The sequence below is a fragment of the Cetorhinus maximus genome, chromosome 30, assembly GCF_964194155.1.
Source record: "Cetorhinus maximus chromosome 30, sCetMax3.hap1.1, whole genome shotgun sequence".
NCBI classification, from domain to species: domain Eukaryota; kingdom Metazoa; phylum Chordata; class Chondrichthyes; order Lamniformes; family Cetorhinidae; genus Cetorhinus; species Cetorhinus maximus.
Window position 1 is genome coordinate 20,527,621 of NC_135908.1, and position 18,766 is coordinate 20,546,386.

Here is an 18,766-nt window from a genome sequence, read left to right on the forward strand (position 1 = left end):
CCAATCAACAACCTATCTATCTCGGTCCTAAATACACTCAATGACCTGGCCTCCACAGCCTTCTGTGACAATGAATTCCATAGATTCACCACTCCCTGGCTAAAGAAGTTTCTCCTCATCTCTGTTCTAAAAGGTCTTCCCTTTACTCTGAGGCTGTGCCCTCGGGTCCTAGTCTCTCCTACTAATGGAAACATCTTCCCCACGTCCACTCTATCCAGGCCTTTCAGTATTCTGTAAGTTTCAATCAGATCCCCCCTCATCCTTCTAAACTCCATCGAGTATAGACCCAGAGTCCTCAAACGTTCCTCATATGTTAAGCCTTTCATTCCTGGGATCATTCTTGTGAACCTCCCCTGGACCCTCTCCAGGGCCAGCACACCCTTCCTGAGATACGGGGCCCAAAATTGCTCACAATATTCTAAATGTGGTCTGACCAGAGCCTTATAAAGCCTCAGCAGCACATCCCTGCTTTTATATTCTAGTCCTCTCAAAATAAATGCCAACATTGCATTTGCCTTCCTAACTACCGACTCAACCTGCAAGTTAACCTTAAGAGAATCCTGGACAAGTCCTTGGAAATCTCGCCTGTGCCCTCTCTACCGCAGTCACAGGCAGAATTTAATGCCCTCCCCCAAGGCAAGTTTGGTGGCGGGATGGCATTTAATCGGGCAGGAGGGTATCGGGTGGGGACTCCACCGCCTTTTCTGCCTCTGTCCTACGGCAGGAAGGCTCATGGACAGCCTGGCCGCCCTGGCGTCAAATAAGGCCCTTAAGTGGACAATTAATGCGCACTTAAGGGTCTCATACCATTGCCGCTGGTATTCACCCAGACTTCTGGTGGCAGGGGTCCCTGGTTCAAAGGCACTCAGTCCCTGATCATGGAACCAGGCATCAAGAGTTGGGAGGAGATGGCCTGCTGAGAACCACCACCCCTGCCCTTGTTGACAACCCCCTTCCCTGCGAATCCCACCCCACAACCCCCACTCACCTGATGCCTAAGTCCCTCAGCAATCCTTGGCCTCAGGTGGGTGCAGTACTGGCAGCAACCACAACTCCTCAGGTGAAGCTGTCGAGTAATGCACGGATGCTGGCCTCTGATTGGCTGGCAGCTCTTGAGGGGGTGGGGAAGGGGTCTTTGACCCCCGGGGAAGGCACGCCACTGCCTACTTAAGGGCCAGCGTGCCTTCCTGAAAAGAAGGGATGTGGGACTCTCGCCAACTGTCCAGCTCATGGGTGAGACCCCCATCGCTTCCAATAAACACCGCCCACTATAATCCACATCATTTTTATAGTGCAATGAATTGCACGCAGTTCTCCAGCTGTGGCCTAACTAGTGTTTTATACAGATCCAGCCTACCCTCCCAGCTCTTATATTCTACACCTTGTTTAATAAAGGCAAGTTTCCCATAAGCCTTCCTTACCAACTTATCCACCTGAACAGCCACCTTCAGGAATCTGTGGGCATGCACTCCTAGGTCCCTCTGTTCCTTCACACTCAATATCACACCGTTTATTGGCCTTCCCCAAATACATTACCTCACACTTTCCCAGACTGAACTCCATTTGCCACTGTTCTGTTCCACCCGACCAGTCCATTGATAACCTTCCTGCAGCATCAACGCTTCTTTAGCTTCCGAGATCCTACTGACACCACACGAATAACTTGTGGCACATTCTAAGTGAATTGTTCATACTCGTTTTTTCTTGCTCTGCATTAGCCCCGTGTTGGGTTGAAGGGGACACTTAGTTCCAGAGGCTGATCCACATCGATCGAAATCCAACCCACCATTGGTTGGAGCCTGCTGAGGGTTAGGCCCACGATGTCCCTTGTTTTAACCTCACATCATCATACAACAGTGGCACCAGCCTATTGGACTGCTCTCACATTTACTGAAGAATTTGTCGCCACATCCAATAGGACCAAAATGGATAAATGTCACCAAATCCCTCCCTGCTCACGCGCTTACTCTGACTGCCTGCCTCAAGAAACACACTCACAGCCCCTCCAGCGTAATATCACTGTGGGGCATCCAGGTTCCCGGTCACATGGTGCTGACAGACTTTTTGGTCAATGGTGGAGGTGCGCAAGTAATCTGTCGCCCCCAAAAAATCCACCCCAATGTGTTCATTATCAAGCTTCCCTGTAAAAGGGGGAGGTGGTGGCATAGTGGTATTGTCACTGGGCTAGCATTCCAGAGACCCAGGGTAGTGTTCTGGGGACCTGGGTCACGGCAAATGGTGGAATTTGAATTCAATAAAAATCTGGAATTAAAAGTCCATTGATGACCATGAATCAATTGTTGTAAAAATCCATCTGGTTCACTAATGCCCTTTAGGGAAGGAAATCTGCCACTCTTACCTGGTCTGGTCTACATGTGACTGAAGACCCACAGCAATATGGTTGACTCTTAAATGCCCTCTGAGCAAGGGCAATTAGGGATGGGCAATAAATGCTGGCCTAGCTCACATCCCATGAATAAAAAAACAAGCATCTATATCAACTACACCCTGTGGTAGCGAGTTCCACATTCTCACCACTCTCTGGGCAAAGAAATTTCCCCAAAATTCTTTATTGGATTTATTAGTGACTAATTTGAATTTATGGCCTTTTTTTTAATTTTGTAGCTCATGGGCAATTCGTTCCAGGACACTTTAAATTCTTTGTGCAGCTGTGCACACAAGAGGTAACTTAAAGGGGTCGACCTGTGTGTGAAGGAAAAGCCAGTTCAGAATGTTCAAATTCCAGTACAAGTCAGTAAGACTGGCACCAGTAATACTGGAGTTCCAGTTTAAGGTATACAAGACCATTCCGGACAGGGTTTCGCTGGCTTTTCCTGCTCGCTGGGCACTGTAGGAAGCTGCACGATCTCACAACTTAAAGGGAACATTGCTAATGGCCCCCGGTTTTGGGTTTTTTTCCCACTAGCTCAAACATCTTCTCTTTGTCTGTCTGTCGAAACTCCTTCATAATTTTAAAAACCACCATTAGGTCACCCGTCAGCCCTCTCTTTTCTGGAGAAGTAAGCCTCAGCTTGCTAAGCGTGGTAAGCGTGTGTGTTTATAAACACGCCACCATTCAACAACGTGTTTGCATATGATTTTGTGCTGGAACCCAACCTTCTCTGTGCCACATCTTAAACCTTTGTAACATCCAGCTACTTCTGTGCAGAAATTACTTAATAAAACACAAAGCTTTGACTTTTGTCCCTCACATTGCTTCCGGTGTGGATTGAAACAACAGGGTTTTGGGAGCTTGACTCAATAATCTGAACAGAATTTCCCAAACTCGATATAAAAGCAAAGAACTGCGGATGCTGGAAATACAAAACAAAAACAGAAACAGAAATACCTGGAAAAACTCAGCAGGTCTGGCAGCATCTGCGGAGAGGAACACAGTTAACGTTTCGAGTCCGTATGACTCTTCAACAGAACTAAGTAAAAATAGAAGAGAGGTGAAATATAAACTGGTTTAAGAGGGGGTGAGACAGGTAGAGCTGGATAGAGGGCCAGTGATAGGTGGAGATAACCAAAAGATGTCACAGACAAAAGGAGGTGTTGAAGGTGGTGATATTATCTAAGGAATGTGCTAATTAAGGGTAGAAAGCAGGACAAGCAAGGTACAGATAGCCCTGGTGGGGGTGGGGTGGGGGGAAGGGATCGAAATAGGCTAAAAGGTAGAGATAAAACAATGGATGGAATTGCATTTAAAAATAATGGAAATAGGTGGGAACCTATTAAGTGTCAACCTGATGTGGGATTAGGCTCACAGACGATGGTGGTGTCGTGGTAATGTCACTGAGCTGGTAATCCAGAGGCCCAGACCCAATGCTCAGGGGATGTAGGTTCAAATCCCAACACAGAGGCTAGTTGGATTTAAATTTAATTAAAAGTTCCAAAGGAAACAATCCCAGCCTATCTAATCTTTCCTCATAACTAAAATTCTCCAATCCAGGTAACATCCTTGAAAGTCTCACCTGTACCCCCTCACAGGCAGAATTTCATGCCCACCCCAAGGCAAGTTTGGTGTCAGAAGGGTATTTAATCAGGCAGGAGGGTGGTGGGCGAGGACCCTGCCGCCTCTCCCACCTCTGCCTGATTAAGCCCGTGGTAGGAAGTCTTGTGGACAGCCTACCTTGCCTGACACTAAGTGAGACACTTAAGTGGACAATTACTTCACACTTAAGGGTCTCACCTAGGCCAGACTGGGTAAGGAGGCAAATTTTCTCACTTCAAGGACATTAGTTGAACCACTTTGGGTTTTTAACAAAAATTTGAATTTTAAATTTCGAGGTGTTGAGGGGGCAGGATACAATTTCTGTCAACAATGACAGGTCATGGATGAGGAGGACTTAGTGTTGGGTTAGATATGTGCCAAGTACCTGCAACTTCCAGTTGACAAAATGCATATTTGCTATCGGTATTGACTGAATTTTTGCTTTGCGGATGGGACACAGGAACCGGGTCCAGAATTTGCCCCCGGTTGGGGGTGTGGGGGTTGGGGAATAGGGACTCTTTGGGATTTTTATGCAGATGCCTCCTTTATTGGCATGGATATAGGTTTCCTATCCAATGAAGGATGAAAGGTGGGCTCTCAAAACTGAAGGGCCAATCAGAGGGATTGCAGCTTGTGACGACCAGAAGGCTGCAGCAGAGGGTAAGTAACTGAGAGGGCTCTTCAACATAAGACCATAAGACATAGGAGCAGAAATTAGGCCATTTGGCCCATCGAGTCTGCTCCGCCATTCAATCATGGCTGATAAGTTTCTCAACCCCATTCTCCCGCCTTCTCCCCGTAACCTTTGATCCCCTTACCAATCAAGAACCTATCTATCTCGGTCTTAAATACACTCAATGACCTGGCCTCCACAGCCTTCTGTGGCAATGAATTTCATAGATTCACCACTCTGGCTAAAGAAGTTTCTCCTCATCTCTGTTCTAAAAGTTCTTCCCTTTACTCTGAGGCTGTGCCCTCGGGTCCTAGTCTCTCCTACTAATGGGAATATCTTCCCCACGTCCACCCTATCCAGGCCTTTCAGTATTCTGTAAGTTTCAATCAGATCCCCCCTCATCCTTCTAAACTCCATCGAGTATAGACCCAGAGTCCTCAAACGTTCCTCATATGTTAAGCCTTTCATTCCTGGGATCATTCTTGTGAACCTCCCCTGGACCCTCTCCAGGGCCAGCACATCCTTCCTGAGATATGGGGCCCAAAATTGCTCACAATATTCTAAATGTGGTCTGACCAGAGCCTTATAAAGCCTCAGCAGCACATCTCTGCTTTTATATTCTAGTCCTCTCGAAATAAGTGCCAACATTGCATTTGCCTTCCTAACTACTGATTCAACCTGCAAGTTAACCTTAAGAGAATCCTGGACTAGGACTTCCAAGTCGCTTTGCACTCCAGATGTCTGAATTCTCTCCCCATTTAGAAAATAGTCTATGCCTCTATTCTTCCTACCAAAGTGCATGACCTCACACTTCCCCACGTTGTATTCCATCTGCCACTTCTTTGCCCATTCTCCTAACCTGTCCAAATCCTTCTGCAGCCTCCCCACCTCCTCAATACTACCTGTCCCTCCACTCCACCTATCTTTGTATTATCTGCAAACTTAGCCAGGATGCCCTCAGCTCCTTCATCTAGATCATTAATGTATAAAGTGAAAAGTTGTGGTCCCAACACTGACCCCTGCGGAACTCCACTAGTCACCGGCCGCCATCCTGAGAAGGACCCCCTTATCCCCACTCTCTGCCTCCTGCCAGACAGCCAATCTTCTATCCATGCTAGTACCTTGCCTCTAACACTATGGGCTCTTATCTTACTGAGCAGCCTCCTGTGCGGCACCTTGTCAAAGGCCTTCTGGAAGTCCAAGTAGATAACATCCATTGGGTCTCCTTTGTCTAACCTACTCGTTACCTCCTCAAAAAATTCTAACAGATTTGTCAGGCATGACCTCCCCTTGATGAAACCATGCTAACTTTGCCCTATTTTACCATGCACTTCCAAGTATTCTGAAATCTCATCCTTAATAATGGACTCTAAAATCTTACCAATGACCGAGGTCAGGCTAATCGGCCTGTAATTTCTCGTCTTTTGCCTCACTCCCTTCTTAAACAGGGGGGGTTACATTAGCGATTTTCCAGTCCTCTGGGTCCCTCCCTGACTCCAGTGATTTCTGAAAGATCGCCACTAACACCTCCACTATCTCTTCAGCTATCTCCTTCAGAACTCTGGGGTGTAATCCATCTGGTCCAGGTGATTTATCCACCTTCAGACCTTTCAGTTTTCCTAGCACCTTCTCCTTGGTAATGGCCACCATACTTTGCCCCCCGACTCTCTTGAACTTTGGGGATGTTACTTGTGTCTTCCACCGTGAAGACTGACGCAAAGTACCTATTCAGTTCCTCCGCCATTTCTTTGTTCCCCTCCACTACTTCTCCAGCGTCATTTTCCAGCGGCCCAATGTCCACTTTTGCCTCTCTCTTGCCCTTTATATATCTAAAAAAATCTCTTGCAATCTTCTTTTATTCTCTATTATTTAATTAACTTTTTTATCAAGTTGCTGGGAGGTCCTCTCCCAGCAACTTTATAAAAAAGTTAATTAAATAATAGAGAACGCAGCCAGGCCACCACTGTGGGGTTGGAATTCCTCTACGTGGCAACTGAGGAGACAGGGGCATGGCGGTAACATCACTGGACTTAGTAATGCAGAGGCCCAGGCTAATGCTCTGGGGACAAAAACAGAATTACCTGGAAAAACTCAGCAGGTCTGGCAGCATCGGTGGAGAAGAAATCAGTTAACGTTTCGAGTCCTCACGACCCTTCGGCAGAACTGAGTATACTTAGGAGAAAGGTGAAATTTCACCTCTCTCCTAACTATACTCAGTTCTGCCGAAGGGTCGTGAGGACTCGAAACGTTAACTGATTTCTTCTCCACCGATGCTGCCAGACCTGCTGAGTTTTTCCAGGTAATTCTGTTTTTGTTTTGGATTTCCAGCATCCGCAGTAGCTTTTTGTTTTTAATGCTCTGGGGACACTGGTTCAAATCCCACTATGGCAGCTGGTGGAATTTAAATTCAAGTTCATGAAAATCTGGAACTGGTGACCTTGAAACTATCGTCGATTGTTGTAAAGGACCATCTGGTTCACTAATGTCCTTTAGGGAAGGAAATCTGACATCCTTATCTGGTCTGGCCTACTTGTGACTCCAGACCCACAGCAATGTGGTTGACTTTTAACTGCCCTCTGCAATGGCCTAGCTAGTCACTCAATTCAAGGGTAATTAGGGATAAGCAACCAACGTTGGCCTTAATTGCTAACGACATCCACACTCATGAAAGAATAAAAAAAAACCTTCGTGCAGGGAGGGCCTGTAGGCCTTGTCTGGAACGCTGACCCCCTGGCCTGCTGCTGGGGGTCCTCCTCCAGGAAGTGGCGTTTCCTACTTTACAACAGTGACTACACTTTAAAAGTACTTTACCAGGTCGTAAAGTGCTTTGGAATGCTTGATGGTGATGAAAGGTGCCATATAATTGCAAGTCTCTCTTTTTGGTCTTAGATTCAGAATCAGGTCCCAGACACGAAAACCCTTACTCACTGCCCGTACCAATTGATTTGCCCCCGTCGCATCAAGATACAGGAGGCCGACTGGAAAATTCCACAGGGGCTTCTTAGCTTATCTTTTACAAGGCTCCTAATGAGCCTAATTGGCTGCCCATCCACCAGGCCCTGAACTCACCTAGACAGAAATGGCCAGCACTGGGTACAGGCACACCAGCTGGTTCTGGTATTTTTGGGCCCGTGTGACCTCGGAGGGACCCAAAAACCCTGCCCTAGGTGTCAGCTGCAGCTCAGTTGGTAGCGCTCTACTCTCTAAGTCAGAACGTTGTGGGTTCGAGTCCTGCTCTAGGACTTGAGCACAAAAATCAAGGCTGGCTATGCTGAGGGAGTGCTGCACTGTCAGAAGTGCCTTCTTTCAGATGGCCTTATCTGCCCATCTCCGGTGGGAGTGAAAGATCCCATGACACCATTTCAAAGAAGAGCAGGGGCATTTTTCCCAGTGTCCTGGCCAATATTTATCCCTCAATCAAGACCATAAAAACAGACGAGCTGGTTATTACCACGTTACTGTTTGTGGGAGCTTACTGTGTGCAAATTGACTGCTGCGTTTCCTACATTACCACAATAACTACACTTCAAAAGTACTTTACTAGGTTGTAAAGCGTTTTGGAATGCTCGATGGTGATGAAAGGTGCCATATAAATGTAAGTCTTTCTTTTCGGACTCAGATTCAGAATCAGGTCCCATGTGTATAGACAAGTCTTACTCACTGCCCACGACAATGCTGTATTGAGTGCTTAAATCTGAAGCCCATTTAGAATGGCCACTGTCGGAGGCCAAGAAGCTCGGACACCAGGCCACTGCAGACCAAGGGGAAGCGATGTTATCCCCACCTTGCCTCATACAGAGATGATGTCATCACAGACCTCTCATCCATAAACCTGTGTGTATCCCACAACCAACTCATAATAGCCATGAGTGGGGAAAGGAATGAGCACAGGAACCTTCGTGGTACTTCATTGTGATACAGTGTGGTCAGCATGAGGCACAGGGACCATCCAGCAGCGACTGCCACATTGTTAATGCCCCAAAACAAAAATACTAAAAGCATCTGATATTGGACAGTGGGCAGACCAGCTAAATGCTGGACTGCCCAGTATAAAACCAGATGCCCTCTCATCGCAGATTAAAGAAGGTTTTTCTACGTATTGTGGACCAGAATTGCAATTTTCTTTGTATTGAAAAATGTGATAATAAAACCAGACCATCTGTTTTTGTGATGTTGATTGAGGGATAAACATTGGCCAGGACACAGGGAGAATCCCCCTGCTCCTCTTCAAAACAGTGCCATGGAATCTTTTACACCCACCTGAGCAGGTAGATGGGTTCTCCATCTAACGTCTCCTCTGAAAGAAAGCACCTCTGACAGTGCAATGCTCCACTGCACTCCGTTATTTATCACCCCCTCAATGTCAGGAAGGAACAGGCGATCAAATCGCTTGTTCGTGGGAGCTTGCTGTGCCCAAATTAGCTGCTGCGTTTCCTACGTTACAACAGCAACTACACTTCAAAAAGTCCTTTATTGGCTGCAAAGTGCTTCTTGGAGAGGTCTGGTGCTGGTGAAAAGTGCTAAAATGCAAGTGGTGCATATTCACAATTGTTAATTGTCTTTAATACTAAATAATCCTATTTATCAACCATGAAACTTTTCTGCAGGAGCCATGGAGCTCTTCTGCAGGGATTTAAAAGTGGTTTTAGGGCTGTTTTGGCATGGGGGATGGTTATTAATGGTGATAGACAGAGAGCTGGATGGATGGATGGGATGGAGCTGAGCTCCAGGGTGGTTGGGAGTTGGGTTCAGGCAGCGCGCAGGGCAGCCTGGCCCTGGGGTCCTCATAGAGCCGCTCCCAGCAGCCACCGCTCTCTTCTCTCGGCTGGAATCCAAGATGGTGGGTTTGCTGCGACGGGGCTGAGGGGACAATCCGCTTCCATCCGCCTGCTAAACGGCCGCCGAACCCCGCAGCGGCGGTGCGGGCTGATCGATAACTCCGCCGGTCACCTTTAGCCGCCGATATTAGCGGGGGAGGGGGGGGGAAGCGGATAAAGAAACGGGCGATGGAAGCGGAGCGGGGGGGACTCTTGACTCTCCGCCGCCGGGTTCATTGAGGAGAGTTCAGGGGGCGAGGAGAGGGCCTGGGAGCGAGGCCTCGGGCTTTCCCCGGGTGTTTCCTGGGCTCTGGGGTGGGAAAGCTTCACTTGGCTCAGGCTGGGCGCAGCTTTAAACCAGGATATGCGGGGAAAGCTGGGATTTAATGGAGGTTTCATGGTGTAAATTGGGGGATAAACTATATCCAAAGGCAGTATCCAGATTTAAAACCATAAAAGAGCCAGAAGGGAGGTTGAAATATTTTTTCAGTGCGATACACAGTGGATATGATTCGCCTGAAACAAATTGGATGGCCCCTTTCAAAGGGCTGGCACCAGCATGATGGGCCGAAGGGCCCCTCTCTGTGCTGTTTCATACTATACGTGAGTTATTGACCTCGATTGAATCTCGGCGCAATGTGCCTACTGCAGCTGCCCTATTCGAAGGGTATTCAGTATGGCAATTAACGGGACGGTCGGTGACGAAAGGAATACACTCGGGGCTCAGTTGCCCAGCTCCTTTGGGAAAGCCAGTGTCTTTGAATTAAAACCGTTGAATAGATGTTAGTCTAGGGGGACTGCAGGTCTGAAACCATTTAGTACGTTTTCTTGGCTTACCCCGAAGTGCAAAACTGCTTCTATTAACCCCGAACTGTAATGTGGGAATACCTTGTTAAACAATCCTGATTCCAGAAGCATGCTCTTAGGTTGCTCTTGGATTATACAAGTTGTAGAATGAAGTGCGCTTTTCATAACTGTCTCTCTTCTGCTCAGGGTCGTGTCAGGACTAAGACGGTCAAGAAAGCCGCCCGAGTGATCATTGAGAAATACTACACCCGCCTTGGCAATGACTTCCACACCAACAAAAGGGTCTGCGAGGAGATTGCCATCATCCCCAGCAAGAAACTTCGCAACAAAATTGCAGGGTAAGAAGCCTTATCCCTCCCCATTCACCCTAACGGGATCTAAATGATGAAATAAGCTTGAGGGGCTGAATGGCCACCTCCTGTTATACTGATAATTGCACAAAATAGTTGCTATTGATCTGTGAACCGCGATAGTGAGCTCTGGAAAATTATGGGCCATATGTTGAGGGAGAGGGTGGGTGTACAGAGGTGAGGGCACAGGGAAGAATAGGGAAAGGGATCTGACCCCAATCCTATCCTTACCCAACTTCTAAACCTGCACAGTCCTGGACACTGCCCCACTCTCCCCCATACTCTTTTGATGGAGATGGGGGAAAGTGTTGAGGCCAACTGGAGATCATCTTAGTTGCATATTATTGAGTCAGGGAATTGTCACCTAGAGGGTGGCCATTCGGCCCATCATGCCTGTGCTGGCTCTCGGAAAGAATTATTTATTAGCCCTTTTCTCTTGCTCTTACCCCATGGCCCTGCTGTTTCTGAATTCTCTCCTTGGGGGCAATATTTTCAATTTGATTTGTATAAAAACTGCCCCAACAATGCTCACCACATCCAGGATCTTCTGCATCTCCCCACCTTACCCATCCCTCTTCCATTCCAAGTTAATTAAACTGAAGCCAGGAATTTTCTTGGGGGCACTCCTGCTCTGTCGCTGTACGTTTGTCGGAATGGAAATCCTGTTTTACGGTGGGGAAGGGATTTCCACTGCACTCTTTGGCCTAGTTCGGGAGCTGGTACGAGGGTGGGGGGGGGCCCTGTGTGTCTTCCTGACCTCCATTTGATGATGCGGCCATTTATATCCATATAACCAAGGGAGATGCTGCTTCTCTTGCATATGCATGAGCAATAAGTTGAGGGAAGTAGTTTTGAAGACAGGGCTGTCTTCAGTCACTATGCAGAACCTTACAGTATGCTAGTATTAATGATGTCTGGGGAATTCACCATTGGTGGGGGGGTGTGTGGAGGCTGCGTTTGCTGTCAACCAGGTGCATACACAGTCGTGCTCCTTCACTCCATCACGTCATTGCAAACGACGGAGATCAGAACTCTACTCATTCCTCAGTGGGAAACTCATCCTCTCCGTTTAGTTTCTCTTTTTTTAAGCAAAATTCAAACTGGCCGCAATCCTACTGAGTCCGAAGAATGAAATTAAATTAACAATCCTAGAGAGTGGATTTGGGAGCCAGAAGGGACTATTTTAGTCCGACCAAATTGCAATACCCATTTTTGCCTGGGTAATTTTCTTTATTTTTCTATGGCATATTTTCAGCCCTATTATCTACAAACCCTGGCAGCTCGCTCGCTAATACTTGAAGCATTTTGCTATTCTCTGCACTGTTTTTTAATATAAAGTCAAATACAGTCCACTATTTTCTCTTGCACAATCTGTAATTATATATAATTTTGTTAACAATAACCACGGAAAAGTGTGGTTGTACTTGCAGCGTTTTTAACCGGGCTGCGTTTGCTGCCATGGGTCCGGCCAGTGACGTTACTGGTTTCCTGTGGACGTGCGGACAAGTGTGCCTACGCAGTCTTGCATTGGCAGGAGACACGGTGGGGGGGAGAAAAGCTTCAAAGTCTGAAATTTAAAACATACCGCGAATGTCCAGTTTGGTTGCCGTCTGAAAGAGGAGCTCCCTCTCGGCTCAGCCATTACTGTCAGAGTTTGGGATGTCTCCAAATTCAATTACTGTCTTGATCGGAAGCTGGCGTAGAATTGCTTAATAATTTGCTACCGCCTAGTCCTGTGTGCAAGTATAGGACTCGAAACGTCAACTCTTTTCTTCTCTGCCGATGCTGCCAGACCTGCTGAGTTTTTCCAGGTAATTCTGTTTTTGTTGTGCAAGTATAGAGTTGGATACAGCAATTAACCTGTCCAGTAACTGGTGTTTAACTTACCCAGGTATGTGACACACTTGATGAAGCGTATTCAGCGTGGGCCTGTCAGGGGTATCTCAATCAAACTGCAGGAAGAAGAGCGGGAGAGGAGGGATAACTATGTCCCAGAGGTGGGTTTCTCTTCACTCTGGTTCACTCACTGCTGGATTTATTGAGTACTGATGTCACATTTGTATGCTCTGGGAACCTGGGCTTTGTATATACGTAGCAAGATTGGGAAGCTTTGAAGTCTTTAGACAAAATACTGGAACTTGGCGATAAATGGCCAGGATAGTGTTCAAGATTTATATTCATTTGGAAGAAAGTGAATTATTCTGCTTCTGAACTTGGGTCCATAATTTAGATTCAGATTTAGAAGATCCTCCAGTCCGATTTGAGTTTATCTTTCCCGATTTACCAGCCCAATTGTCTTGCCAAGGCATCTGTAGGAAGTGAGTGATAGCATGGAGACTGAATGAGACTATTGTCCTTTATCAAAGGTTTTGGATGTTGGGCTGCACAGCATCACATTGCTGCTCTGTCCCATACATGTGCTCCTTTGGTTCTGTGGCCTTTGACAGCTGCTCGGTGAGCAGACACTGCCTGTTCCATGTCTGCTAGAACCTCCCCAGTTTTCAGATTGATTGGTGAAGTTTCCCTTGTTTCAGGCCCCTGAGTGAGTGTTGCTGTGTTTGTAAAATACACATGGTCTCCACAATAAAGTATGGGTTCCATATCAACATGACCTGAGTATCTGAGCCCAAATAGTTAACATGTGTCTCTGACAAATGTACAGTATATATTTTTTGCTTTCTCACTATGCAGAGCTCTTTCCCAAGAGCCTTGTTCCAGTGCAGGGTTCCAGCTTTATCTTGTAACTGCAACAGCAACACACAGTGCTCTTCAGTTACAAGCTCTCACAGAAAACATTGATTATACCTTTAACACCATTGCAGGGCTTCTGGATACCGAAGGTTTAGTCTGAATTAAAAGAATGGGGCCTCTCAAAATAATTTGGCTCGATCCCATTTTATCTCTGGTTGTATTATATTTCATTGATAACAATGTGTCCACCACAGCACTGTACATGTGGAATTGCTAAAGCTGAAATACTGGTTAATTTACCTCCAGACATTGTGCTTCAGATGTTATTGATTTGAAATACAGGTTGTTTTCTATTTACAACTTTATTGGCCTGTTTGACCTTGTCCAAATAATCACAGTGTTTGGAAATGCCATTCGTTTAGATTGAAATCATTCAATGTCAGCAGGGATTTCTGGTTGTTGAGTCAATGTAAGTGGTTAAAAGTCTGGCTGGATTTAAGTCCTTTCATTGAGCTGTTAGCAGTAACTAGAGAAGTAATCCGGTTTAGTTAGCGCTTTGGGGCAGTGCACTGATGGGGATGGTGCTTTTAATGTCTTCGGTCAATGAAGTTACTTCAAAACCAGGTTTCCTTAGAAGAAAGAAGCACTTGCCCAGAGGGCATGAAAAGGTGCTTGTGATTGATGTTTATGTTCAATCACTTGCTTTTGTAGTGTACGTACAGTCCTGCCAGTAAATGGGGCAGCTACCGTGCACAGGACGATCCCACAGCTAAGATCTAAATTAGTGACTGGATGATCAGTTTGTGGTTGAGGGAGTGAATGTTTGCTGGAACTCCCCTGTTTTCCTGTAGTTGCCGTGGGGACTTTTGTGCCTACCCGAGCTTGAGCTGCGGGTTCGGGCTTTGGTTTAAAGTTTCATCTAGATTGTGGGTTCGAGTCAGTGGTGGGACCTGGACCCAGAAACCCAGGTGTGAGTGTTCACCAACTGAGCCAAGCTGCATGCTGAGGAATCATTGGTAAAATAGTGCTCTGTGGTGTGGTGGAGGGAAGTGGCTGGTCTGTTTGCTGATTTTTGTCTCTCCATCTGTTTTCCAGGTTTCCGCTCTGGATCAGGAGATGATTGAGGTGGACCCAGATACCAAGGAGATGCTGAAGCTGCTGGTGAGTGATGGGAGGTTGCTGCTTCACCATGTTGAGAATTTGTTGCCCTCCTAGTTTGACATGACTTACACAGCTCCAGTAGTGGCAGCGTGATGACGTGCCAACGGCTGTATCAGTCTTACGGAGGGAATTTACATGTGTATATGATGTGTCCTTTAACAGAAAGGAGAAAGTAAGTCAACTCAGTGGCATTAGTTGAAGTTGGGGTTGCTGTAGGTTACTATAGGAGGGAGGGAGCAACTGTAAACCCACATTGAGATGGCCCACTTACTATTTCTTACAACAATTGATGCCTTCATTAGGACTTACGCTCTCGTCCAAGGAAGAGACTCCTATATTTAATGAATTTATATAATATGCCTAGGGTGTCCTCTTCACATTCCCTTTATTTGCTGTGTGATAGTTTAGATCCAACTCAAGAAGGATAGGCAACCAGAATCATAGTGGCTCAGCATGTTTGACTTCTGTTTTTTCACCAATTAACCCTCTTGGGTGGTGAGTGGGAAGTTGCGTCGTCCACACAACTGCCATTTTCTTTTTAGTATATCTACAGTCACATTCCTGCACTGAAGCATATTAACATGATGCTCGCTCACCAAGAGCCAGTCTGGCGTTTGACCGATCTTGGACATGCCGAATGTAAAGTCTTTGTGTCTCTCTGGTTTTCAGAAAGAAGCTGAGTGCATAACTGTGTTATGACGTTATAACGATAACGCATAGTGCATTATGCCTCAGCTCAGCAACACTGGGAGATTATTATTGTTAATCGTAGGAGCACGTACATTTTCATAAAAGGACAGTGATCATTGTGGCCTCCTCCCTACAACAGTGACTTTTCTAGATGGGAGAATGCTACAGGAAGGCCTCTGTTCTGAGATTAGCAGATGTTCAGTCCTTTCTCCATCCCGCATCCCATCTCTTAATAGACACGCCCCACCCCAAGCAGAATGTCTGACTAAGCTGAGCGTTCTCTCTCTTCGCACCCTCCCCCAACCCCTGGATAAACCTTAAAATCTACTGTTTTCTTTGATAGTGTCTGCTCTCTTCCCAGAATACGATTTCCATGAACACGTTGAAGGATTATTAATTTCTTCTAGATTAGTTACATTGACAGACTTAACCTTGTTCCTGAGTGTTATTCTGGGCTGTAACACATTAGAGTGTTAGTGATCCAGTATCCATCCCATCCCAAGTTGGAATACAGATACACAGTGAAGGAGGACAGCTTGGTCAAGATTTCGCTGATGGGTTTGATTTTCCAAATCCATATGATCCCAGAATGGATGCCTAGGCTTGCTGCTGTCCGTTCAGTGTGCAATGGTTCCTGGTGGATCCAATGTCTACAGTGGAATTTGGGATGGACGATTACTTCTCTCTCTACTTGTTTCATGTAGACAGGAATGTAACAAGATCCCACTGTTCTCTTGGGGAAGGGGACATGCCCATTGCCTGCTGAAGCACTGGGAAGAATTTATTTTCCAAAGCAAAGAATCTAGCCCATTTTTAGCTTTAAAGTTTTAAATAGTGTAGATAACTCAAATTTAAAACTTTAATGAACCTAAGACTAATTCTTCATGGGTAATTAGTTTGAACATTGTGTATAGGCTCGGTGCCTTGTGTCTGGACTGCAGGCAGCACTTACTGAGGCATTAATGTAGGATGCTGTTCCACAAGCCTTACCATCTCATCCCTCTTCTCTCAAATGGAAGCATCCCCATACATCATGTAACTTTGCCCATCGAGGATCTCCAGGTTACATTGCAGTTTGGATTAAGATCACATTTAATTCTGGACTAAAACTGTGCAATAGTCTTTAGGGCTTACTTTCAATCGAATGCTGGGTTCTCTTAAATTGCTGCCACCTCAGCTGGATAGTGGAAAATAGGATAAAGAGTGGCCAGTGTACACACAGTGAGATATAAACTTAATACTAACCTCTGTTGTCTTGGAGCTTTAAGGGACTGTTGGAGTAGACAGATTTAATTAGTCTAACTTCATTGTCAATGCAGTAACTGGTCTATTTTTCACCGTTCACTGGCAGGGCTGTTAATTGAATTCAAGCCCCTGCCTTGCAGCATTGTGGACTGTAGGAGCCCTTAAAGATTATCTTACTGGCCTAGCAGCACTTGTTAATGAATGAACCTGTTTGTTGTATGGATCTTGCCTGCCTTGGGTTTAATATGTTTCCCTCCCTCTTTTGCAGGACTTTGGCAGCTTGTCCAATCTGCAGGTCACACAGCCCTCAGTGGGAATGGCTTTCAGGACTCCAAGGATCTAAAATTATTTGTACCACAATGCTCTACAATTAAAAAAAGACAAAAGCACGTTGCTAGTTTGTGTCTTTATTAATGTTCCATGATATTGATCATTGCAACTTTCTCCTGGTGATCCATTGAATATTCCTGTAAAGCAACGAATGGATTTTATTCAAGCTTAGCATGAAATGCTGTAAACTGATAACTTACTGATCAAAAAATGTTAAGTGATTGTAACTTCTGATTTCTAAATCTTTAACTATCATAGGGGAGTTAACAGACTTAAGTGTGCTTGTACAAGGAACGCGGAAAGTTAGCACGTAGGTACAGCAAGTAATTAGGAAGGCAAATGGCATGTCGGCCTTTATTGCAAAGGGATTGGAAGAAGTCTTTTTACAGTTGTACAGGGTTTTGGATGACATAGATTGAGACCTGAATATTGAAGGATATTGTACAGGGTTTTGGTGAAACTGCATCTGGAATACAGTGTGCAGTTTTGGTCTCCACATTTAAGAAAGGATATCCCTGCATTGGAAGCGGTTCAGTGAAGGTTCACTAAATTGGTCCCTGGGATGAGGCTGAGTAAATTGAGCCTATAAACTCTGAAGTTTTGAAGAATGAGGCGATCTCTTTGAAACCTACAAGGACTTGATAGGGCAGCTGCTGAGAGATTGTTTCTGCTGGTCGGGGAATCTAAAACACGGGTGTTGGGATAAGGAGCAATCATTTAGGGCTGAGATGAGGAGAAATGACTTCGCTTAGAGGGCTGTGAATCTTTGGGATTCTCTACCCCAGAGGGTTGTGGATGCTCCATCATTAAACACATTTAAGGCTGAGATAGACAGATTTTTGGTGTCTCAGAATTCGGGGATACTGGGAGTGGATGGGAAAGTAGGGTTGAAGCCCAAAATCAGCCATGATCGTATTGAATGGCAGAGCAGGCTTGACAGGCTGTGTGGTCTACTCCTGGTTCTATTTCTTGTATTCCTTTTACCTGTGCATCAGTCCGGTTATGTTGTTCAGCTGAGGTAAGGAATTCTTATTTGGGGGAATTGTTAAATCAGATGCCTGTACTACACTGCAGTCTGGATTGTAAATTGTGATGTGGGTTTAAACCTTGTATGCGGTCGCTTGAATTCTATGGAGCCAAATGCTTTGGACAGCTTGGTCTTGCCTGCAATCTGAATGGGCACGTGTGCAAGTTTGCTTCTCCGAACAGATGGCATGGATGCCACTAGAGGGAGCTCACATCTAAACTTGGTATAAGCAGTTGGGACGTCACCAACAATAAATCAGTAGAACCTGGAGGCTAGTGACCCATCATGTAATTGAACTTGAGTTTGACCATTGATGCAGCAAGAACTATGTTACTTGACCTGAACAAAAACAGAATTACCTGGAAAAACTCAGCAGGTCTGGCAGCATCGGTGGATAAGAAAAGAGTTGACGTTTCGAGTCCAACATGACCCTTCAACAGAACAACAGTTCTGTTGAAGGGTCATGTTGGACTCGAAACGTCAACTCTTTTCTTCTCCACCGATGCTGCCAGACCTGCTGAGTTTTTCCAGGTAATTCTGTTTTTGTTTTGGATTTCCAGCATCCGCAGTAGCTTTTTGTCTTTACTTGACCTGAGATGGTCTGTTTACAACCTGTAACAGTCACCTCACCGATTACTGCTAGTTCCACCCATTACTTAACAGGCTGGAGCTGAATTTAATCCACCACAAAACCAGCTTTCAGCTGAGCCAGATCCTCAGTGATTCAGGCCTGGCTTTTGACTGCAACTTCCCACATTTTAGAAACTGGGAATAGCCCAATGGTTGGTAACAATCCATTGCACTATCTCTCTCCTTCCTGCCCTTAATGCTAAAATTAAAGGGGAGGTGCATATGGGCATATTTTTTTTAAAAGGAGTTAAATATGTAGAGGTTAATAGGATGAGGAAACAACATAAGGTGCAGGAGTAGACCATACAGCCTTTCAAGCCTGTTCTGCCATTCTGTAAGATCATTGCCCAT

General features: G+C 45.7%; 1 protein-coding gene across 1 annotated transcript; it reads left to right on the plus strand.

Annotated features, from left to right (window-relative positions):
* Positions 1-9,440: 9,440 nt before the first annotated feature.
* On the plus strand, positions 9,441-16,817 carry LOC144670125 (small ribosomal subunit protein eS17). The gene is made up of 5 exons (XM_078532572.1): positions 9,441-9,507; positions 10,478-10,629; positions 12,533-12,638; positions 14,428-14,493; positions 16,697-16,817. The coding sequence occupies exons 1-5, from the start codon at positions 9,505-9,507 to the stop codon at positions 16,769-16,771; spliced, it is 402 nt and encodes a 133-aa protein (XP_078388698.1). The 5' UTR covers positions 9,441-9,504; the 3' UTR covers positions 16,772-16,817.
* Positions 16,818-18,766: the final 1,949 nt, after the last annotated feature.